Source organism: Diaphorina citri, unplaced genomic scaffold (genome assembly GCF_000475195.1).
Source record: "Diaphorina citri unplaced genomic scaffold, Diaci psyllid genome assembly version 1.1 scaffold112, whole genome shotgun sequence".
NCBI lineage: Eukaryota > Metazoa > Arthropoda > Insecta > Hemiptera > Psyllidae > Diaphorina > Diaphorina citri.
The window spans coordinates 95,050-119,209 of record NW_007377549.1 but is presented as its reverse complement, the minus strand read 5'-3'; the positions used below and the strand labels follow the sequence as shown (position 1 = coordinate 119,209).

General features: G+C 34.5%; 2 protein-coding genes across 2 annotated transcripts; one reads left to right on the top strand and one right to left on the bottom strand.

Moving 5' to 3' along the window:
• The first annotated feature begins 573 nt into the window (after positions 1 to 573).
• LOC103524666 lies at positions 574 to 2,175 on the top strand. The gene is made up of 3 exons (XM_026820017.1): positions 574 to 703; positions 1,125 to 1,290; positions 1,729 to 2,175. The coding sequence occupies exons 2-3, from the start codon at positions 1,182 to 1,184 to the stop codon at positions 1,800 to 1,802; spliced, it is 183 nt and encodes a 60-aa protein (XP_026675818.1). The 5' UTR covers positions 574 to 703; positions 1,125 to 1,181; the 3' UTR covers positions 1,803 to 2,175.
• A 1,426-nt stretch (positions 2,176 to 3,601) lies between these two features.
• LOC103524665 (uncharacterized protein PF11_0213-like) lies at positions 3,602 to 20,512 on the bottom strand. Its single transcript, XM_026820011.1, has 5 exons — positions 20,402 to 20,512; positions 12,424 to 15,785; positions 9,077 to 12,349; positions 4,081 to 4,165; positions 3,602 to 3,679 (listed from the first exon to the last, which is right to left on the bottom strand). Exons 2-5 carry the CDS (start codon positions 15,750 to 15,752, stop codon positions 3,602 to 3,604), a joined length of 6,765 nt encoding a protein of 2,254 aa, XP_026675812.1. The 5' UTR covers positions 15,753 to 15,785; positions 20,402 to 20,512.
• Positions 20,513 to 24,160: the final 3,648 nt, after the last annotated feature.

Sequence of the window (24,160 nt, the reverse complement as noted above, 5' to 3'; positions counted from 1 at the left end):
GGTGTGAAAAAAAAGTTTGGGGGGGGGGGGGGGGGGGGGGCAAGGGAACAAATTCTAACAAAGAAAAATTAAGGTTTCTTGTTTATTGAAAATCACGTTATCTCTTGTGTGAAATGCAAAATTCTCTCTAGAATGGAGGCCATGTTCCCACATGTTTAGTTTTAGGTCCGCTTCCGTGTTCCCTCTTTGATCACTTATCTAGATGCACTCTAGGTCAAGTTCCGTCCTCAGCACCCAATGTTTAGCTTATAATATTATTCTTCTGTCAGATTGGTCAGTTCTCGTACTTAGTCACGTAGGTACTTACTAAGAAGAAACACCTCTTACGTATTCTTGAGAGTTCATTGCAACTATGAACAAAGTTGTTCGAAAATTAGGAATATTTTATACGTTTTTAAGTGACAAAGTCGGTGTGTGTTTTTTTATGTACTATCTGTGTAACGTTTCGTTTTCGTAACCTTCGGTCTTCGCGTGTTCTTCCGTCTTCTGTGAACATTTAGTGTCTTCCGCGGCTGTTCTACTACCTAACCTCTTCTGGGCTTTCAACTTCAAACATAGCAACGAGTGTCCACGATAAAGTAAGTCTAATTAAGAAACACCTCCTGATTATTTCATTTCAGTTCATGAGAGGCACCTAACTACAGCCCTGTTTCATTGTCTATTGCTACCCAAACAATATCCTCTGCAGCAAGGACTTATCAAGGTAATGGCTGTCAGCCTAGTTAGCTTGTAGCGCGTCTGCCTTGTAAGCGCTAGGTCACAGGTTGCATTTCTGCCCGGGGTGGATTTTATCCTAACCAGACGAGATTCGTAAAAGTAAAAAAACTAAAGAATTGCCGACCCCCAAATGGTATTGGAAAAATGGAAAAGTGTAAAAAAAAAGAATAAGAAGATAAGGTTCGTTCTCGGAACGGCTGGCTTTCTCCCATCCTGTCTTCCTTCGCTATTCACTTTAAGACCTTGACCTTGGCAGTTACAGTTCCCTCTATTAAACATCTTTGGGAAAAAAAATATATTTTTTTTCTTCTTTTTATTTGGTTTATTGTTGATATTCACAAAGACAATAACAATAGAATAATACAACATTGTTTGAATGAATAGCAAATATCATTGTCAATTTTCAGATTCTATGCTTGAGTGATGATCTCAAGCTCCTATGGACTTCTAAGGCAAATTGCACGATGAAGAATATCGAACTATTGGAACTTAAATACATGAAAGCTGTGTGGAACTTCACTGAACTTCTGCACAGATCCATACCGTCCTCTTCACATCAAGTGTATAATTCCAGTAAGTATTATCAATGGTGCTTGTTTATATTTCTAGAATAGGATCAAAGCACTAAAGAGTCCCGGGGAGTAGGCTGGTACTTTTATCGTGGTGAAATTTTCATAGAGTTCCATGCTGGGAAAATCCTAAAATTTTTTTCCATTTTTGAATTTGGCTAGTAAAATCACAAAAAAAGGCAAATTTCCCAAACCAAACAAAACCAATTTTTTTTTTTTTTTTTTTTTTTTTCAAATTTTGTGGTCATGCTAAAAAAAAGCCAGCCGTTTCGAGAACGAACCTTGTTTGTTTGGCATAAAATCCGCCCCAGGCGGGAATCGAACCCGCGGTCTGTCTAGCGCTTACAAGGCAGACGCGCTACCTTCTAAGCTGTCGCGATTATTATTATTTTGTCAATCTTTTGTATTGAATATTGATTAATTGAATGTTTTTTGATTTCAGTATTTGATTTGTGGAGCTCGATGGTGATCTCTAGTCCCGCTCATAATATACCTGAAGATCCTGACGATATGTGACCAAGCTAAACATCCCGAGTCAACATACAGTCAACTCCTATGCCTAATCTGCCCAGACACCTTTTTACCAGCGGCTATTGCACGTTCAATACGTCTGGATCCGATAAAATTGACCAATTAGACAATACGTTGAATTTGACAGTTCCTGACGCGATGGAACACTGGAGTTAAGCAACGTTGTGCGTGGTTGGTATCCTCTTAGGTAATCACGTGCTGAGGCGGGTTGTTTGTTGCTCAATATATTAGGGTAAAACCCCCGTCACTAAACTCCTTGGCAGTTATACAGTGGCATTGAACCCCCAATAAATACAAAAAGCTCAAGATTAAGGTGCCTACACTTTTCTTATAGGTACCTACAAAGTTTTAAACGGCCTTGATTAATTTTTGATTAATGAAACTGCCTGGGAGACATGGGAATAAATTAGGGACTAGGCTCCTGGTACAGATAGAACTTCGCACTCTACACCTGGGAGACATGGGAATAAATTTGGGACTAGGCCCCTGGTACAGAAAGAACTTCGCACCTTAGGTATGACGTATGACGTAACATGTAAAAGGTATGACGTAACATGTTAACCCTTAGAAAATTATTCCAGTGCATGACCATTGTAATATTTGTAATGGTTGTGGTTAGGTCAATCTGCTCATTTGAAAAAAAAAAAAAAATGCGAAGTGCAAAGTTCCTTTGTAATAAATTGTAATTATAATTTCACTGGGCTTTACGATACAAATTGTACATGACCCTCTAGTCATCAGGTTTTTATAAAGAGAAGGCAAAGGAAAAAAAATCCAAAACAGAGGACGGGACTACATTCTCAAAAAAGAAAAAGAAAAACCTGACGATTCTAAGTCAGTTCCAAGTCAAATTTATTCAACATTTCTATCTCCGTTTTTGTTTAGGATATATACATCAGACATTATGTCACATCGACTTTTGAATTGAATTTGTTTAGTCTTACTTACGTCATCAGTTTGAACTTCACAGTCGGATGTATTTCCTGTTCTCCTGGATGTTGATGTGGTCGGTATACTGTCGAATGATGGATCGGTCTGTATGGATAAGGATCTAGTGGTAAAAAAAAAAAAAAAAAAAAAAAAATCACTGAAATACTAGGTCCTATAATATTGAGTAGGATGAACCACAAGGTTGAAGAACTTTACAACATTGTACCTACTAACATTTATGAATATTTCAGGCGAAATGCGTGTTCCTAAAATCTAAATTATTAATAGAGACTAGTAAATCAGTTGTGTCAATAAGAGTCGTTTCATAAAGATACAGTACGAGTATTACAGAAAACTTGAGATTATCTAAAACTATTTCAAATAATTAGCAAAGTTAGATTGTGGTAGTAAAAAGAGACTTTCTAGTCCCGCGTTTAAAAAAAGCACTTCGCAAAGCCGCAATCGCACTTCACAAACATGTGTGAAGAGCACAATTTGTAATGATGCTTTCAAGAATGCAGTAGAGGAGGAGAACTATCGATAGCACTATCGATAACTATCGATAGTTTTGACTATCGAACGCTATCGATAGTTGAGACTTGACTATCGATAGTTTTTTTTCTGCACATTTTTCGTTTGTTTTGGTCGTTTTAGAAGTGAAAAGTGTAAAAAAATTGTAAAAAAAAAACAAACAAAGATGTATACAAACCTATGAAAAAAAAATATATTATATTTTGTAGAAAAAAAATAAATAAAATAAAAAAAATGTTGAAATAAAACCCTGTGACCTAAATTAATACGTGTACAGTTAATAATTTTCTTTAAATTAGGTTAGGTTAGGTCTTTTTGGGGGATCAGGCTTGGACTCGAGTTCTTGTCATCGTACGTCGCTTAGCCTCGGTGAACCGAAACCCCTGGGCCTCCATCCCGATCTGAAGAGAACAACGAGGGAGAAGTGTTAAAACGCTAAGCGAGCACTTGAAATACGAAAATCTTTCAAATAAATCACAGAAAAGTAGAAAAATTTTCAATCGAAATTTCGATGATCTCATACAAAAGCATTTTAGGTAAGCACCTACATCCGTGCTCACTGCTCACACATCTATTTATTTATCGTATGACACCTCACACATCAAGGCCTAGGATTAACATGGTAAAAATGGCGCATCCACCAATTCTGCATTAGTAAATGCATTCTGCATTAGTGGATGTGCCAAATTTGCATCATATTCGTTTCAAGATTTTTTTTTTTTTTTGTTAATACTTTTTTTATATATTTTTATTGCAAGCATATTTTTTTAATATTACGTACCTATTTCTTAGTTATACTTACAATATCTGGATTGTGCTGGGTTGGGTGCTGATGACTTGTTGAAGCACCTCGAGATTTCCTCTGGTCCTTACGGGTGCTTTCATTTCTGAAAATAAAAGTAAATATCAATTAATAAAAACTAGTAGATAATAATTACCTGCTGGGTTATATTCGTAAATATGTTTAGTAAATAAAGAAAAAGGTCCAATTAGTTAATGGACCCCAATGGACCTTTGAAGATACTCATAGGGCCTTGTAATACGAGTGATCTCTAATATGTATACTTGTAAACTCGTAGTTCACTGAACTGTTAGTTTGATATTCCGACAAAGTTTGAAATCCGGGGGTCAATGTCATAGGAAAATTCAAAATTCAAACGGTCAGCTTTCTTTACAAGCAATAACTTCTATTTTCATTCTAATAACTGACTCTGTTCTTCATATTATACTCAGAAGTTATCTACCCTCTTATTAGGAATGGCGATGTTTTATAGTCGATAAAGTCGTTGTAAACATAAAAAAAAAAAAAAAAAATCACTGAAATACTAGGTCCTATAATATTGAGTAGGATGAACCACAAGGTTGAAGAACTTTACAACATTGTACCTACTAACATTTATGAATATTTCAGGCGAAATGCGTGTTCCTAAAATCTAAATTATTAATAGAGACTAGTAAATCAGTTGTGTCAATAAGAGTCGTTTCATAAAGATACAGTACGAGTATTACAGAAAACTTGAGATTATCTAAAACTATTTCAAATAATTAGCAAAGTTAGATTGTGGTAGTAAAAAGAGACTTTCTAGTCCCGCGTTTAAAAAAAGCACTTCGCAAAGCCGCAATCGCACTTCACAAACATGTGTGAAGAGCACAATTTGTAATGATGCTTTCAAGAATGCAGTAGAGGAGGAGAACTATCGATAGCACTATCGATAACTATCGATAGTTTTGACTATCGAACGCTATCGATAGTTGAGACTTGACTATCGATAGTTTTTTTTCTGCACATTTTTCGTTTGTTTTGGTCGTTTTAGAAGTGAAAAGTGTAAAAAAATTGTAAAAAAAAAACAAACAAAGATGTATACAAACCTATGAAAAAAAAATATATTATATTTTGTAGAAAAAAAATAAATAAAATAAAAAAAATGTTGAAATAAAACCCTGTGACCTAAATTAATACGTGTACAGTTAATAATTTTCTTTAAATTAGGTTAGGTTAGGTCTTTTTGGGGGATCAGACCTTTAGAAACAAGGAAAATATGTAATAAAAAAAACTATCGAAAACTATCGATAGTTATCGATAGTTTATGCCAAGAGTTTTAAAAATTCAATACACATAATATCAGACAAAAACTGTCCTTTTGTTAATTTCCTATGGGGCACTAAAACTGTCCTATTGTAGTTGTAATATGTAGCGAAACAGTTTTGCATAAGTTCGTGGTTCGTGCCATAGTCATCTCAGCACACTGGTCTAGGTTAGAGAAGGTTCAGGATCCACTTACTAACATGTCTGCAAAAGTCTGCACCATGTTTAAATTTCCCATTCACTAGGGCTAATGAATGGCAGTAAAAATAGTTGAGCTTCTACCAGCACACAAAAAATAACACAGTCATTTAACTGTGGTAACTAGTTATCGATAGTTTTTTTGAAAACTATCGATAACTATCGATGGCGCCGACTATCGATAGTTCTCCTCCTCTAGAATGCAGCCCTGTCCTTCCTATATCCGTATATCCCATGCAAGCAGACAAGTATGAGTAAACAATGATGATAAGAAAGTACATAAATAATGTTGTGTAAGTTCTTCTAAAGTTAATAGGTAGGTAGTTAGGTATTTCCATCTCTTAGCCACATTTACAACGGTGGTCAATACTCCTTCAATGTTAGCGTTGAAAACCTCCCCCACAGAAATGGGTTAAGAATTTCTTTTTTTTTACACGTAATATACGTCGGAGTCGGTTGGAAAAGGTTATAGCACGCTATTCTATTGCTTTCTGCTTTCCACCCCATTACTGATAGCATCAGCAGGAGCCTCTGTAGTGGCCTTGAACTCACTACAAATCCGTACCTGCGGTCATAAACTTCTTTTTTTGGCACTAATGTTCAAAGTCCAAAATTTCTTTCAGATTTTTTTATCGCCATCTCAAAAATTTGTTTTGTATGAGTATATAAATACCTAGAATAGTGTTTCTCCTAATGCTCCCTGTTAACTACCAATGTTCTCCATGTAATGACCATGTGTATAATGTTCAAAGTTCGTGGGATGAGAGAGCTGATGGAGGGTTGATGACCGCTTCTGACAAAGTTCAAATGAATGTCTTTTATTTGTTTAGGTACTCTATTCCCCATTCCCCTGCTTACGAGTCTATGCTCAACACCTCTTGGCGGTCTATGAACTAGTTTCTGTTATGTTTACTGCTTATTTATTCCCCATTGATACTTGGTGAGAAATCTGGGTCAACAAAAGCTGTTGGTGGGCGGTGAAAAATATACACAAACATGCATTTTTATAAGAAAAAGGGGCTAAAAGCAATGTAATTATTCAACGTTAAGCTATCTGAAACCCTTCAGAAAACACGTAATGCACTGGGCACTCTAATTTATCCATAGCGTAGTGAAAAACCTTGACTAAAGAGTGCACAGCAATTTGTGTCATTTTCCAGAAATTGAAGTCAAATTATCGGACTTGTTTCATAGCTTTTCAAGAAAATTCACCATTGAAATTATTTTGGAAAGCAAAAAGTAAAGAAATTGACTTTCCTGTAGTGGTGTAGCTAAAGAGAACACTCCCAAATTTACAATATTGTACGATGAGCTATGTACCATCTCAATGAGATTGAGAGGCTTAAGGAAGAGGATCCGAACAATTTCAGGGGAAGATAGGGCCCACTTAAAAGCGCTTTTATTTCAAATTGAAGTTTTTACTTTTCCATTGGAATTGAATAAAATATATACTTTTTTTCTACCTGAATAGAATCTAAATTGATACATAATAATAATAATAATAATAATAATAATAATAATAATAATAATAATAATAATAATAATAATAATAATAATAATAATAATAATAATAATAATAATAATAATAATAATAATAATAATAATAATAATAATAATAATAATAATAATAATAATAATAATAATAATAATAATAATAATAATAATAATAATAATAATAATAATAATAATAATAATAATAATAATAATAATAATAATAATAATAATAATAATAATAATAATAATAATAATAATAATAATAATAATAATAATAATAATAATAATAATAATAATAATAATAATAAATATATATACTTGCATGTAAAATAGTGAGGGAATATTATCACTTTATTATTCTCATTTCGTGTCTGGGTGTAAATTAGCAATATTTAAAATTCCTACACCCAGAAGTGACGTATCGATCCCATTTTGTTTACGTTGATGAATAAATGATTTTTCCAGTAATTTCGGTTTTCACTATGTTTGAAATGACAAGTCAGCAGATAAAGTATAGGTAGATATCTAAATTATAGTAAACAAGGAAAAATGTTCGGTAAATTAATTAAAATTTGTGTGTTTATTGGGAACAATCAGCTATGCAATTACGAGTAAAGTAATTACCTATAGGCACCTAATTATGTTGTGCAATGTTTTTCAAGGGATGGGACGTAAACTTGATAAAATACTTACAATCTTACATCATAAATTTATGTATAAATTGCATTTTTTCAAAACCAAGAATCTGACACATCCACTATTTATCAGTGGATGTGTCAGATTTCCCATATTCACAGTCTACATCTAAATTCTACATTAATATTGTTTTTACTTTTGTCTTCTATTTTGTAGACATTTCCCTCCTTCCTCAACGCTTAAGATAGTTGCTACAACTTTCGTTTCATTTACCTTTTCCTCTCTTCATCGACTTGTTTGTTACCTTATCTTCTTCCTTTCTTATCTCTTTTACAAATCAGCCTTTGCCTGTTCCTAGGAGTAATGTTTCATTCTAAGCTTTACAACCTTTAAAGAATTCAGTTCTGTTTTTCTGTTTATTGTTGTCACTGTCTTTATGTTCTTGGGGATGTCAAGATATTGTCATTTCGTAGCAACATAGACTTGCACAACTGCACATTAACCACGTTTGATAAAAGCGTCCTTGTGTAAATTCTATGCTAACTAGAGAACTAACTAATTTTTTCTATGCAGGTACCATTATGTTGATTTTTTATTATGAAATAAAAATTAGGTACGTGAGTTTTTTTCCCCTTCTTTTTTTTACATTTCCCGACCGCTAACTATAAATTTTTCATGCTTAACAATCATTGCCGAACAATTTGGTTAGAATACAACTAGTTACAATTACAAGTAATATGTTTACAAATAGTATTTTTCAAAAAGTAGTTTTCTATGAGACTATAGATTTATAGGACAGTACCTCTTGTAAAAGGCTATTTGTAAGAGTCTACCCCTCATACCCATACAGTCTAACTCCAAACGTATACTCGCATTTTTCTTACGAGGCAGAAGGTCAAAAAACAGCCCAACATTATTATTAGACTCCAAATAAAACACAATGTTGAGCATGCAAATAAAATAAATTAAACACTAGGTTCAGAAAAGAAAAATAAAAACAGAAGGCAAATACAAAAGAGTTTTCGATGAGGAGGAAAAGGCAGAGAAAATTAGTTTTGCTTTCTCAACAGAATATTACAGCCCAACATTATTATTAGACTCCAAATAAAACACAATGTTGAGCATGCAAATAAAATAAATTAAACACTAGGTTCAGAAAAGAAACATAAAAACAGAAGGCAAATACAACAGAGTTTTCGATGAGGAGGAAAAGGCAGAGAAAATTAGTTTTGCTTTCTCAACAGAATATCCCTCTTGGCTCAGAAATAAAAACTATTCTGTAACTCAATGTGACATAGATCAGTCCCTGATTCAGGATTCCAAGAGACATTAAGGTACTTGGTTTTTGTTTATAAAAGAATAAAGCTGATATTTACGTACTCACCCTTTATAAAGTTCAGATTTCAAATTTTCTCGTTTGTGCAGACATAATCTTGGTTTACTTGAGAAAGAGTACACCATATTCTTCTTACTCTCTGCTATGTTTTCCTTTGCTGATAATCCTAACATGGCTGCAATCTCCGGTGGTGGCTCCAGAAACATTCCTTTCTTCACCGTTGTTATGAACAGTGGTCTACTGTCTTCCACATAACAGCAAGCAGCACATTTCTTTTCTTCTTGTCTCTCTGCTATGTTTTCCTTTGCTGATAATCCTAACATGGCTGCAATCTCCGGTGGTGGCTCCAGAAACATTCCTTTCTTCACGGTTGTTATGAACAGTGGTCTACTGTCTTCCACAGAACAGCAAGCAGCACATTTCTTTTCTCCTTGTTCGACAAACATTTTATTGTAACAACAACTTTTGGTTTTGTTCTTAATTTTTTGAATAGGCTTGTTTTTATTTTTGATATTAATGTCCTCTTGATATGTGTTGAGGTTCATTTGATAGGTTTCGTTGTTCATCTTGTCTTCAGCCAAGCCCTTTCCACATAAATCCGCTGCATTGTAATAGCTCGATCTGAGATATGAGCTTCGACTTTTATTTGGATTGGCATTACTTGGAATCGGCAATCCTTCTAATCGCCATTCCACTCCATCTTTATTTTCTTTCGACGGTGGCTCAGTAATAATAAGTTCATGTTCAATAGAAGATGTATCAGAATCAGTTTGTTTAGAATCTTCACTTGAATTATCATTTCCGGTATTTTTCATTGCTCTTTTGTTGAACTTCTTTCTACCAGCTCTCCTTTTTTGGAATTTATGAACATTTTCTTTAGAGTCGTCGTATATTTCCTGATATTCAAAACTTTTGATTTCACGCATGGTATGTTTTTTCACAGTAAGTTTTCCAATGCTTTGATCAGTTTTAGGATCTTCAACAGTATCAAATGACTCAATTTTTTTAACAACTTCCGTAACTTTGGAATCCTTATTTCGAAGCAAATTCTGATCATTTATAATATTGGTCTTTTTCTTTAACACATTTTTATGTATTTCAGTATCTTTCTCCAAGTTTTCTTCAATACAAGTGTATGTGCTTTTCTTTAAGCACTTGATATCTGCTTTTGGTACAGAAGAATCTCGTATCTGTTTAACATCAATATTTTTTTCCTCTAACTCTTGACTCGGAGGTTTTGGACTATCTCCTTCGGTCAGATTTTCTTTATTATTGAGAGTAAATTTTTGATCAAGCGAACCTTTTTCTTCTGCAGTATTATAAGAAATTTTGATTTGGACGCTTATATTTGGATAATCTTCGTCTTGCGCCACAACGTGAATATTTTTACTTTGTGTTTCGTCAAAGGTATGTGAAATATCCAATTTCATTTCATCTTTTTCAGAGTTCCATGATTTTTCAATACTTATAGATTCCTTTTCATCTTCACTATTTCTCTCGTCTGACGTATTTTTTAACTCATGTTCAGTATGATTGTTATTTACTTTTGTATGTAGAGAACTTTTGTCAAATACGTCATTTTTATCCACAAAACCTTCACTATTTGATCTTTTAAGACTACTTTTTTGCATAAAGTTACTTTGATAATCTTTTTCTTCGTGAATTTTGTTGATTTCTGTTTCATTAGTCTCTGATGCGTCGTCCTTGAAAGCCTCTTTGTCTTTACTACTACTGAGAACTTCAATATTATTTTCTTCATCATTTTTCTCCAAAACATCCACATTTTTATTACATTCTTTTGTAGAAGTCTGAGTTTCATCACTATATGAAATATCATCACAACTCGTTTTGGAAGCATTGTTTTCTACTGTTTCAATAGTATTTGATGGAACATTCTCTACTTTGTTCTTATTATTTTGATCTTCGATAGAATGTTGTTGTTTTTCACATTGGTCTTTTAACAAATTTGTCACATCTTTAACATTTTCTACTTCTGCAGAACAATCTTTGGAGTCGGATTGTTTTGTAACTTCAATAGAGTCATTTTCTTGCACATCAAATAGCCTTTCTCTACTGATAAATTCGCTTATATCATAATACTTTTCTGATGTAGTATTGTCCTGTCTCTGCATGTCTTCATGTTCGATTGATGGGTTTGTATTGAGATCAGATGGATCATTCACGCCTACCGCCTCCTGTAGCATTGTCCTAGAATAACTATCTGTTATGGTATCATCTTTTTCTGAATTTTTAATATCTTTATCACAGTCTGTATCAGCAATGTGTGCAACCATATTATGATTATTCAAAGGTTTTTGTACCATATTGTCCATTTCACGAGATAATTGGTCTTTGTTAATTAAAATGTCATCATGGACTTCATTATCCTCAGGTGACTGCTCGTCAGAACTGTCATGTTGTCTTTCTTCTGGTGATTTTTCATCGAACTCATTAATATCAATTGACTTTTCATCTTCACTTATTATTTTCTCTATTGGTACATCCATAGAAGGATTTTCAATTTCTTTTGATATGCTTCTTTTTGATTTCTTTGTATTGGGATCATTAGCTATAGCAGTACTTAAATCACCGTCATTAGTTTTATTGTCCTTTTTTCCGTTGGCCTCATTATCCTCTTTATCACTGGTACTGTCATATAATAATAAACTTTCGTTTGATATTCTTCTTTTATTATCATCTATGTCTTCAGTAAAATCTTTGTTTACCTCCGATTCATTTTCAACCTGTTCTCTTCCATCCTCTAACAAATTTTCAGTATGTTTATCTCCATCATCACTCATATTTTCAGGGGTGTTTTTGGTTAATTCAGGATTACTAATGTTCCTCTCACTCACTGTAGAGGTATCATCTATTTGATCGATTGAAATCTCATCTTTCAGAGAGCTGTTTTTCTCTTGCTCGGTTCGAGTCATATTTTCAGGGGATTTTTGATTTTCTTCATCATTTTTGACAAAACTATCAATTGCAACAACTGTTTCTACGGCTTCTTTAAAAGTATCATGATTATTTATCGGACCTTGGTTATTTTGTTCAATGTTTCGTATGTGACTGTTTTCTTCTTCTAATATTTCCAATATTTCTGATGTTCCAATTCCACTTGATTTTGGTCTGATATCTTTTCGTATAGTTTCACTACTCACATCATCAAATTTTTCGGCATTTTCTTTCCTGGGTATTTCCTCCTCTTCAATTACAATAGTTTCGAAGTTCTTCTGGTCTTTCAAAATAAGATCCTCGGGTTTTTTATCGAACTTTTCTCCGTTTTCTTCTTCTAATTTGTAGTCATTCACGTGATCATTTCTTTCATCTAAGATGATGATGTGGTCTTCATTTTTATGTGAAATATTATCCGATCCTCGGGTTTTTTATCGAACTTTTCTCCGTTTTCTTCTTCTAATTTGTAGTCATTCACGTGATCATTTCTTTCATCTAAGATGATTTGGTCTTCATTTTTATGTGAAATATTATCTATCTCTAACAAGGGTGTTTCAACTCCCTGTCTTGGTTGAACATTTTCAACGATTGCAGTCGCTTTATTTTTTTCGTCCTTTTCCATCGAATTGCTATTCCCATTTAATTTATCATCATTTATATTTGTATTGGCTTGTTCTTTCTGTTCATCCACTTCGTTGCCACTATCTTCTGTAGAATCTGATGCTGTTTGCTCTACGTGGATACTGGTTGTTTCACCTTTGGATTCCTCAGATGCTTCTAACAAATCAATGACCTCGTTGTTATTTTCATTGTTGCTTAATATTTTTTCTGTATTTGTATCTATTTCTTCTTTTGATGCTAAGCTCTCTTCTTGAACTGGACTTTTCATATCATTCATATTATGTTCGATCTGTTTTTCATAAACGTCATGGATACCTCCAACGTTGGATTTTGGCTCTCCTAGTTTTACTTCATGAATTTCGTCTTTCGAGACTGAGTTTTCACTGTTATCTTTAATTTCTATAGAGCATTTACCCTCTTCAGTAAGTCCTTCTATAGATTTGACCTCCGATTTCAAGTTTTCCTTTTCTGTTTTCTCGTCTCCAATTGTTTTTTGTGGAATTGTTGACTTGTTTTTTGGGATATCGTCATGTTTTCTTTTTCCCGTAGCATCAGTATGTTCTGTATCTGAGCTGTTGGATTCATCAATGTTTTCTTGATTATTATGAGTAAGACCTTCATTTTCATGAGTTGATGTTGATTTCTCTATAGGACTTTCTATAAGGTCGGAATTATTTTTACGTCCATCCTGATCGGTTGACATTTTGAGGTCTACACTTTCTTCTATGTTTTCTTCTTCCATAGGACCCTCATCATGTTCTACATTTTCTTTTGGTGGAACTAAATTTTCTAATCTCCCTTTTTCGGGCTCCTCAAATCTTTTTGTAATACCTTCTTGACTTCTTTTTTGTCTTCTGAAATTACTCGTGGAATTTCTATCATCTCCTTCGTTCTGGCACATATTTCCCGGTAGAGATTCAACGATGACTGTATCATCAATTCGAGCATTTTTTTGAGCATCACTCTCCCGTAGGTTGGTTTTTTCCTTGTCATCTCGGGCTGAATAATTGACCTCTTCTGATTTACTGTGACCATCTGTACTTTCCGAAACATCATCATAGTTTGTTTTAATTACATCAGTGGTATTTAGCACAAGCTCAGACACATTTTTAACTGATTTTTCATCAAGGCCATGGTCTTTTATTTCTTTCATATCGAGCTTAACGGGATCTTCCTTTGTGTTAGGTAGGCGACCTTCTTCAGAAGTTTTGATTTCTTTTTCTTCTTCATTTTCCTCCACTTGATCAATTCCTTTTTCATCTTCCTTTAGATTCTCCTCTTCTTGAGTTGTTGGTATAATAATCTCTCTGAGTCTTTCTTCTGAATCTGATTCAGTTTTACCTCTAGTATTGTTGCGAGACTTGATTTCAAAACTTTGGTAAAGACATTTTTCCATCATTTCAGTGCCATCTAAAGAATGCTCAATTTTCCTTTCTATTTTAATTTTTTCAAGAGTGTCCTTACTTTCCTCGGGTTCTTTTAGATTTGTATGTGACTGATTTTGTTTTTCTTCATCTTCATCGGATGATATAGATTTTCTGCCGTGATATTCTCGGGTACGATTTTCAATTTTTGTCTTGTTTTCATAATGTTTTTCAACTTTTTTAATTTCTTTTTCATTGCGTGACGATTTCTCAGAGTATTCTTGAATTTCCTCTGAACATTCTTTCCTGAGATTCTCTTCAACACCGCTGATTAAGCTGGATATAATGGTTTTTTCACAGTTGAGCTTCTCAGTGTGCACTTCTTTTTTACTGGCTTTACTATCTGTATAAGTTTTTTGAAGAATAGTGTGATCTTTATTTTGATCATTAGTATAATCCTTTTTACTGTCAGAATCATTCTGAACTTTGGATTTTTTTTCCACGTCCTCAATAATCTTTTCCTTCAAAATTTCAGAGCTCTTCATAATATGTTCTATCTCTTCAAAAGTTGAATCATGTCCTTTTTCATTAGAAGAACTCCCGTCTTTCATTTCTGTATTGTGGGGATTCAGGCTCTTGGCTTCATCTTCTTCCTCATTAGCATGTTTCATTTCTCCTTCTACTCTTTTTTCATTGTGCGTTTTCTCATCGCCGTCTTTAGTCGAATCTTTCTCCAATGAAGGTAAAGTTTCATCCTCTTCCATTACATTTTCATCAATCATCGTAACATCACCCATCTCCTCCAAACTTCTTCTTAGTTCCACATCCTGTATTATTTCAGAGTTTTTTTCATTATGACTACGTATTGCTTGATCAAAAACATTATTTGTGTTTGAGCTCAGATTCAAAGGGTCTTTTATAACTTCTATTATGTATTCTACGTACTCGTTTGGTTTTGAACTTTTGTCTTCATCCATATCAATTCGGACCCGATCATTTTCTAAAGCAGTTTTCTGGATATCAACATTTTCTTTGTCCTCAATGATATTTGCTTTATCGTTAGCTGAATCTGACTGTAATGAAGTTTCAGACACGGAAGTGTCTTTGGAAGATTTATTTTTAATGTTTTGAATTTCCGTACCAAGTGTTTCGTCAAGTTTACCAGAGTGCATAACTGTATTCACAGTATGTGTTACAGTTTTTAACGTTATTTTTGATGAATGATATTTATCGTCTTCATTGTCATCAATGTCATCACTTGTAGGCTGGAATTCATTTTCTTGGTTTTTTTCTTTTTCATCCACTAGATTAGATGAAGGTCCAAGGACAACAGTATCGTCAATAGTTTTAAATTCGTTCGATGTTTTTTCTTTTAGCGATTTCTGGTCTTTCTCATCAAATTCCAATTCTTCAGCATCATTTTGAAATTTTTTCATTAAAGTAGAGACATTAAACCCTTTCAGTTCTCCCGCTGTTTTTGTGTTTTCCTTTTCTTCATCAGTTTCATCTCCAGATGAATCAGCCATTGTGTCAAGTATTTTCTTTTTATTCACGTCACCCTCCATCATATTAGTACGCGTTGCAATAGAGGTTTTTGGAATTTCATTTAATTTTTCCTTTTGGTTAATTTTCTCCATTCCATCGTCAGATTTATCCCTTGATGAATCTCTTGTATTTTTTCTGATCCGTTCCTTAGGTTCTAAACTTGCATCTCTTGATTTATTTCTTTCTTCACTTAATTCTCGATGTTTCATCTCCATAAACTGAACTATTGACTTCACCATATTTTTAGGAGGAATATCAGAACCTACAATGAGTTCACTACCAACCCAGTGAAGAGTATAAGTTATTTCTTTTACATCTATTGTTATGGAACTTCACAAAGTTACTGAGTCTTCCATCAAGATAAAAGAATTTTACAATGAAAAAATTGTTTTTATGCTATGAACGTGGTTCAGGTGATTTCGTTCAACCATAGTATGAACATCAGAGCAACCTCCGTGGCCGAGTGGGTATCACACTAGGCTTGCACGTAGGAGGTCCGGGTTCGATTCCCGGCGGGGCCGAGTTTTTTTTCGGCTCTGTGCTTAGAGTTCGGGGTGCACTCAGCCTCGTGAGGACAATTGAGTAGCTTATACTTTAATCAAATAGCGACCAGTGGCGGCATTACCAGAGTAAAAAGAAAAATTATAGATATGTCAGAAATAATATAGGAGGCTCTTAGTTTTCATTCTCGATACTGCAATGTAAAGCATTTCTGTTGATTATTTATCAATGTTTACCTTTGAAATTAGGGTAATTATGCAGAAGTCACGTCCGTGGAAAAGAAAAGCTCCTTTTTTGTATTTAACCTAACCCTATGGTAATTTTCGTTTATCTAGAATACTGACATTGTTAATTTTCTCTTAGATAGGTACCTACCTACCCCCAACTTGAACTTACAAACTAATGTCAAATTTATTCAAAATATATTTATACCTACCAATTTTTAAAGGAAATTTGAAGATAACAATAAATAGGTAAATTGTAACTTTTTATAACATCATCAGTTTTGTTTACAAAGCTATTGATGATACATCCTCATTCACAAAATGCACTCAAGTTTTTATCACTGGAGGCACCGAAATTACTCCTAATTTATAGTTAGCTCTTCAGGGAGCTAAAAACTACACTTACGAGTACAAAGAAAATTACTTTCAATTTATTATAATTTATAAATAATCACTTCATGCACTAATTTGTGATCTTCGTAGAACTTGAAAAAGTGTAAACATTGCATTTTGTTTATTTCAAGTAGGAATTTACATACATAAACTATTAGTCGTCAAGGAAACCAACACATATTTACTTAGTCACTAGGCACCTACAGGAACCCAAAGGTTTTTCTATCTTGAAAGTTTTCCCCCTTTTTACAATAAAAAAAATACTTTCAGGTATTCAAAATAGTTCAGTAGTCATCGTATTAGGAACTCTATTCGGTGTTAAATAGCTTTTTCTGAGTAAAAAATAAAAGTTTTTCGAATAACATATCATAATAAACACGCAGCAGGGTGTGAAGTTTTACTAATGGTGTCAGAAAACTTGTAAATATCTAGTTTATTGCAATTTTTTACCCGGATTCTACTGTCGGTTTCACCTCTTTGATATTTCAGCTTCTAACATTGAGCTCATCATAAATGAACATGATGAAGCACAGAGTAGTACGTACAAAGGCGGTGGCATTTCAGGGTAAGTATAGCCTGTATGTTGTACTAACACTTGTGTAGTGGGCTTCATGCATGAGATAGATATTTGCTTACTTGCTGTGTAACTGAACGAAATGAGATTTTGCATTTAATTTGTCTGTTTTTTCCGCAATAAAAGTGATTGCAATAATCAGTTGTTTACAAGTCAAGGGAATAAGACTGAAATTAAGAGTATTTCAGTTAGGTCTTGGAAAATTCAACATTTTGAGAATAGTTTAAAATGGAAAGGGATTTCCAATTCGTCGACAATAGCACGTTAAAAGCATCTGTTTCCGATGAACTACTGAAAGCAACGCTGTACGTGGTTGGTATCCGGACGGGTGACCGTCTGGTCAATTGCGTCCTGCGGGGTTTGCCCGGCCTCACTCAGACTAGGTGAGGTCAATGTCAGGAGGTTGATACATTGTCACAATGTCGCCGAATGCAGGGTGAAACCCTCGTTACTAAAAACTCTTGTATAGTGACGTTAAATCCTTATTTGCACAAAGAAAGAAAGGAATTTGCAGCCCACTAGCTCCATAAAATCCGCCCCGGGCGGGAATCGAACCCGCGGCCTAGCGCTTACAAGGCAGACGCACTACCAACTAAGCTAACTAGGCTGACAAACTCTTGTATAGTGACGTTAAATCCTTATTAAACAAAGAAAGGAATTTGCAGCCCACTAGCTCTTAGCTCCTGTAACTCCAGGGAGCAAAGAGCTTTGTATAACTTCAAACAGAAAATGACCTTCGCGTGCATGTCATAAATTTTCGGATCATACAATTTCGGGCACCATTTATAATGGTCAAAATAATAATGACTACAATTGTCTACTTTTGCTTATCACACGAAAGTATCTGGAAAATATTTCTCCCCTCCAGTCCAATGATAACGCACAGTCTGGGCTTCAGAATCGTTCGCTGGGTACATTTCTATCAAAATGTCAATGTACTTATCAAGGTGGGCAATCCAGGCACGAAAAGATTTCTTCGCTGAATTATTTAAAATGGTCGGATAAAGATAGATTACGAAATGAAGAACTGAGGAGGGAGTAATAATAGAACGCAACGAAAAAAGCTAAAAACACTAGGATGAGGAAAACTCCTTAACTGAACACAACGAGTATCTGCCATCAGTCGATGAGAACCTTTCAATAAACTGATGTTCAGGCTTCCAGTGAAAGGGAATGTAAAGTTCCGAGACTACCGTCTAATGTTAAAAGGCACTTTGAGTTTCTACACGTACGTAGATGAATGCAAACCGTACAAAAATGCACCTGCATAGAATTAATATGAGACTGTAGACTTGATGGTAAGTTTTTGGTGTCTCATTTTATCCTAGAAAAACGCTATCACACAATTAATAGAAAATATAAACAGACTGATTAAAGCAAAAGGTTAATGCCTCAGGTGACCTCTAAGTACCACACTTAATACTAGATAATCTTCTGATAGCGAAACTGATTAGCTGACGAACCAAATAATACAAATACCCAGTTCAAAGTCCAAACTAAAAAAAATACGTTTCAGTGAAAATTTACAATTTTGTTTATGAAGTCACTATCTCCAACGAGATACACACAAAGGTGATTCATAGCAGAAAACATACCACGGACTGAATTTCACATAATACTAGATAATCTTCTGATAGCGAAACTGATTAGCTGACGAACCAAATAATACAAATACCCAGTTCAAAGTCCAAACTAAAAAAATACGTTTCAGTGAAAATTTACAATTTTGTTTATGAAGTCACTATCTCCAACGAGAAACACACAAAGGTGATTCATAGCAGAAAACATACCACGGACTGAATTTCACAAATCGGATAACACAGAAAACTAACACATCGATAGTGACATTCAACAAATAGTCAAATAAAAAAATTGTAAAATAATAGAATAAAGTAAAATATTGAAACAAAAAACAGCAGATCCCCGGAAGGGTGATACCAGAATTTATCTGACAGGACATGGAGTGTTAGTAGTTCAGTGTTACGTTTAGGCCTTGATTAGGATCTGGTACACGTCAGGGATGGATGCTCAATATCAGATGGTGATCTATTCTGGACAGCCTTTAGTCCTAGATGGGGACTAGGCAGAAATGAATCCCGTAATCTTAATGACTAACAAGGTACTCGATAAAACATTATCAGGGCGAGAAACCAAGGTGTTAGATTACTATTGTCGAACTCGAGGTGATGACAAACTTTGGAAGGAAAATATAGTTGAGAGGGCATTACTGCTACCCTGCACCACCCCACATGAGGTTTTTCTAGGTTAGAAATAATCAATTTTTTCAATCTATACCAATTAATTTTCAGGTCTCTTACAGGTCTTCTTCTTAACAACCTGAGACACATCAACTCCCCAACTCAAATCATTCAAAAGTTATCTAAGTATCGTTGTGGAGGACGAGGACAGCCAAACAGAAAACATTGAATTGGGGGTTTTTGTGGACACTAAAACTCCCCAAAAATGGCCTATCTATTTGACCACCCCTGTTTGGTGCAGTATTCGTTCGTTCGGAATAAAATTGAACAGATCTCTGTATTCAGTGTTCAATACCTCTGGGTACGCATACACGCACATTATTTTTGTCAAGTGTAGATAATTTTACCACCAGTTGCTTCCATGTACAAAATGTTTTGCTTGACCATGTGATGATTACTTACAGGTCTTCTTCTTAACAACCTGAGACACATCAACTCCCCAACTCAAATCATTCAAAAGTTATCTAAGTATCGTTGTGGAGGACAGCCAAACAGAAAACATTGAATTGGGGGTTTTTGTGGACACTAAAACTCCCCAAAAATGGCCTATCTATTTGACCACCCCTGTTTGGTGCAGTATTCGTTCGTTCGGAATAAAATTGAACAGATCTCTGTATTCAGTGTTCAATACCTCTGGGTACGCATACACGCACATTATTTTTGTCAAGTGTAGATAATTTTACCACCAGTTGCTTCCATGTACAAAATGTTTTGCTTGACCATGTGATGATTAGGTATGAAATTTGTGAATAGTTGGGTGGCGAACGTGTAGATTTCAGGTAGGCACTGCCTATTGTGATAAGAGAATGACCTGTGCCTGTAAAAAACTGTGATTAGGTATATGTGATACTCCTTATCGCTTGACGTGATTACAAAAAGATTCTGGCCTCATTTCAATAGGAAACCTACCTATTTATTAGTTTGCTTTGGTCAATGAGTTCAGCATTGTTGTCCTTGATTTCTTCTGAAATGGAACGCCTTTTACGTAATTCATCATACTGATGATTTAGCACTTCCTCTTGCTCTTGTCTATCCCTTAGTATTCCTGAGTCTCCATCAATTTCATCTCTATCCAAGTTGTCTTTTTTGACGTTTTTATTAGCAATTTTCTTCTCCTTATTACTTTTTTTCTTTTTAGAATTACTCTTACTATGTTGATCTTTTGTTATTTTATCACTCATTACCTCCTCAGACTTCATATCTATTTTTTCGTTAGATTCTTTGAACGCTTCTGTAGTATCTAAAATTGGTTCATCCTGCTTGTTCTCAATACGTTCGTCATTACTCTGGTCTTTAATTGTAGACTTATCCTTAATTTCCAAGGGCTCTACTTCACTCTTTCTATCTGTTTGCTCTGCTCCAATACTATCAAGATGTTCAGCATCAGATACTTTCATTCTATTATCGGTTTTATTTACAGTTTCAATATTCGCATGGCTTCGTTCAGGTTCAATACTAATAGATCGTACATGTTCGTTTTCCAAATCGAGATAACTCCATGCTGGTACATCAGACCTAAGTTTAAAATCTGTTGGCTTTCTCCTCTTAACTTTCTGATCATACTGAGCATTTTCTTCGTTTCTCTCTGACAACTTGTTCAGCCTATTAATTGTGTCTCTTACTCTTCTACGTTTATAGGTGTGTTCTTCACTATCATGAGAATCATTGTTTACTTTTTCCACATTTTCATTTTTGGGTTGCTCAATAGCAGGCTTACTTTGTTTGGTAATGGACTCTGGAGGTTTTAGATTTTTTATTTCAACATTCTCATCATCTTTCAGATATTTTGTGAGTTTTTTGTCATCAAGAGACCTTGATTTACTCTTACCATTTAATTTTAATGAATCCTCTCGGTTGACTTGTAAAACGTTTACCTCGGAAGAATTTTTAGTGACTGGGTTTACAGTGTCTTCAGTGACGTCTTTGATTCTTGTTTTTAACTCTTTGTTTATAACTTTGTAGACATCTATTTTATCCTCTTCTGGTACAGTATTGTTACCAGCAACTATGTCACAGCATGTGTGCTCCTCGGATTCGCTACAATTCGGAGGATAGATATGTTCACTTTTGTAACAATCTTCCTTGTTGATGATTGTTTCAAAAGTGCTGTCTTCATTGTTTTTACACTTCTTTGTGTAAGCTTTGTAAGATGATTCATTTTTTTGAAACTCGGAAATTTCAGAATTGCAATGTTTTCTTGACTTCTCAATTATAATTTCTGAACTCCGGTTGATGATGATCTCTGCATGCAACTGGCAACAGCACTCATTCTTACCATGATCACATCTTTCTTGGTTTTGATTTGCCATTCTCTCATTCCAAATCTTTTACTTTGAACTTTTCAAAAACCCATGCTGCACTCTTGCCACTATCGTGAAGTGTAAAATACAAATCCCGCGCACTGGTTAAGTGAAGTAAAAACACCGTCCGAAACATTTTGATGCGTAAAATAACGGTGACGATTCGAAACTTAAAAACACATTACCACGATCACGACCGAGAAAATAAATGAACATTCCTAAGGAAAAACTTTCATGAAGGAAAAATTAAGTAGGTAAAACAGAACACCATAAACGACAATAAGTTAAACGTTCTGAGGCAGAAACTGAAAGCTTGAAACGTAACTTTCAGAAGTAAAGAACCATTACTAGAAGGCTAACAGTCACAAATGACCATAAGGTAAGTAGGTAGGTATTAGCTAACTTTTGCTTGTTAGGGAGACATGCGCTATGATGTGTAGTGACCACTAGTCACTGGGGAGGTCAGTGTTCTGTAACTTCTTCACTGACGTCAAAAAATTTAATCACCTTTAACCCATAGAATTTTCCAGCTTAAAATTCAAGTACCTGTACCTTTTTTTCTAACTTTGAAAAAAAAAAATCTCATCATAATAAAAAATACCATTACTTGCGTGCATGGACTTTTGCGATAGTATCAGAAAGTAAGAAAAGATTTACCGCTGTAATTTAGGTGGCACAATATGCTTACATTAGTTGTGAAACACAGACGTCTTACCAGCAGTTGCATTTTTTAGAAGTCCAAATCATACATTTACTAGTCACAAAAGTTCTTTACTATCTTCTAATCGATAGTAATAAATATTATGTTATTTGAAAAATAAAAATAACTATTAAGACCCAGGTAAATAGGTATAACGAAAAAATATAAGAGTTGAAAATGATACTAAAAAAAAGTTGAGCAGTAGGTACCTAAGTAAAAAAAGGTAATAATTCAGTACACCTACCTACCTATAAAGAAAAAAGGTGTAGTTTTTACTTGTTCAAATTTTCATGTCACTACTGGGACTCCAAACCCAGCCCCCTGGATTACGAGTCCAAATGTTCTACTTCTACTACCGGAACTGTTGATAACTAATTTTATAAGAACCATGCCTTTTTTTTAATTTCATTAGAGTGCGTCAACAAAAGGTGGATGTTGATGTACTTACTGATTTGCATCTGCCGAAATACTTCTGGTGAAAGAATCGAATTTCCTCGGAGCACTGGAATACTTATAGGTTCCTCTGCCCATACATTGAATAGCTTGGCTCACCTCTCCATATTCCATATGGCTACTTGGTTCTGTCCATTCTTAACGAGTCACATGCAACGAGTTGTAAGTCCTCATTGTACCCCTAGAGTCATACATTCAATGTAAGTGGTCTGTTCAATACATTTAATAATTGAGAAACTGATGGCCGAAGTTCATCAATATCAATAGATGTAAAAGAAATAACTTATACTCTTCACTGGGTTGGTAGGGTATTTTTTTTTTCCAAAAGCTATTGGTTCTTTTATTGAGTCAGTCAATTGTATCCATTAAAAAAAATAAAAAAAATAATAATAATATGTAATAATAATACGATTTGAAGTTGGTTAAGTAGGTAGGTAGGTACCTAATACCTAAGTCGGTAGTAGATACCTACCAACTTACGAGGTAGGTACCACGGTATCTACCTATAACTACGAAATACTTACCTACCTCGTGGTACTATTTTAATTAATTATGTACCAACTTTCAATCGAAATATTTAAAATAAAATAGGCATTATTCGGCATTAGCTGTTTGAAGTGAAGGAATTTTCAGCAGTTTCAGGAATGCCATGTATTTTAGGGTGCTGCATCCTGTTTATAAAATCCAGTACATAGTGAGTGCACACTGAATAATATATAGGTGTTCTGCTAACTAAAAATCTAAAGTAGGTATCTCCATTACCAAGAAGCTAGAAGTCAAGATTCTTCACTTTGAGGATTGCAAGATCATTTCAAGTCTTGAAGCTATCGAAGGAGTGAAGGAGAAGGAAAAGAGAAATCTGAGATAACATACCAGAAGGTGCTGACCCCTAGCGACAAAATTTAACACTAATCGGGACCATTTTGCGGCTCAGTATAAAAATAATCACAAGGAGACATACCTACATGGCGGGGAATTTTCTCAGGCCTATTTCAGAGGTTTTCCAGAGATTTTTCAGGTGTTGATGGCAGAGATAGTATTTTATTATAATTCTGTGTTAATTTATTCTTAAATACCTGTCTTTAAATTTTAAACCGAGATGGCTCTTAAAATTTCTCAGATGAAACACCACTCCCGAGCCTTAAAAACTCGAAGTCCTTCCTGTGCTAAATGTTCTTCTTGCATCCACTAGAGAGCAGCACTGATATGATTCTGTATTGCCATGTTGCATGATGGAGGAGCTG

What these genes read in the sequence shown, in the direction of transcription:
- LOC103524666 (XM_026820017.1), top strand. Translation starts at nt 1,182, where the DNA reads ATGAAGAATATCGAACTATTGGAACTTAAATACATGAAAGCTGTGTGG. An exon ending in ACATCAAGTGTATAATTCCA is followed by an intron (nt 1,291 to 1,728) that starts GTAAGTATTATC and finishes TTTTGATTTCAG; the next exon opens with TATTTGATTTGTGGAGCTCG.
- LOC103524665 (XM_026820011.1), bottom strand. Translation starts at nt 15,752, where the DNA reads ATGGTGAAGTCAATAGTTCAGTTTATGGAGATGAAACATCGAGAATTA. An exon ending in GAAGAAGAAAACGGAGAAAA is followed by an intron (nt 12,350 to 12,423) that starts GTTCGATAAAAA and finishes CTTAGATGAAAG; the next exon opens with AAATGATCACGTGAATGACT. An exon ending in CCCAGCACAATCCAGATATT is followed by an intron (nt 3,680 to 4,080) that starts GTAAGTATAACT and finishes TGTTCTCTTCAG; the next exon opens with ATCGGGATGGAGGCCCAGGG.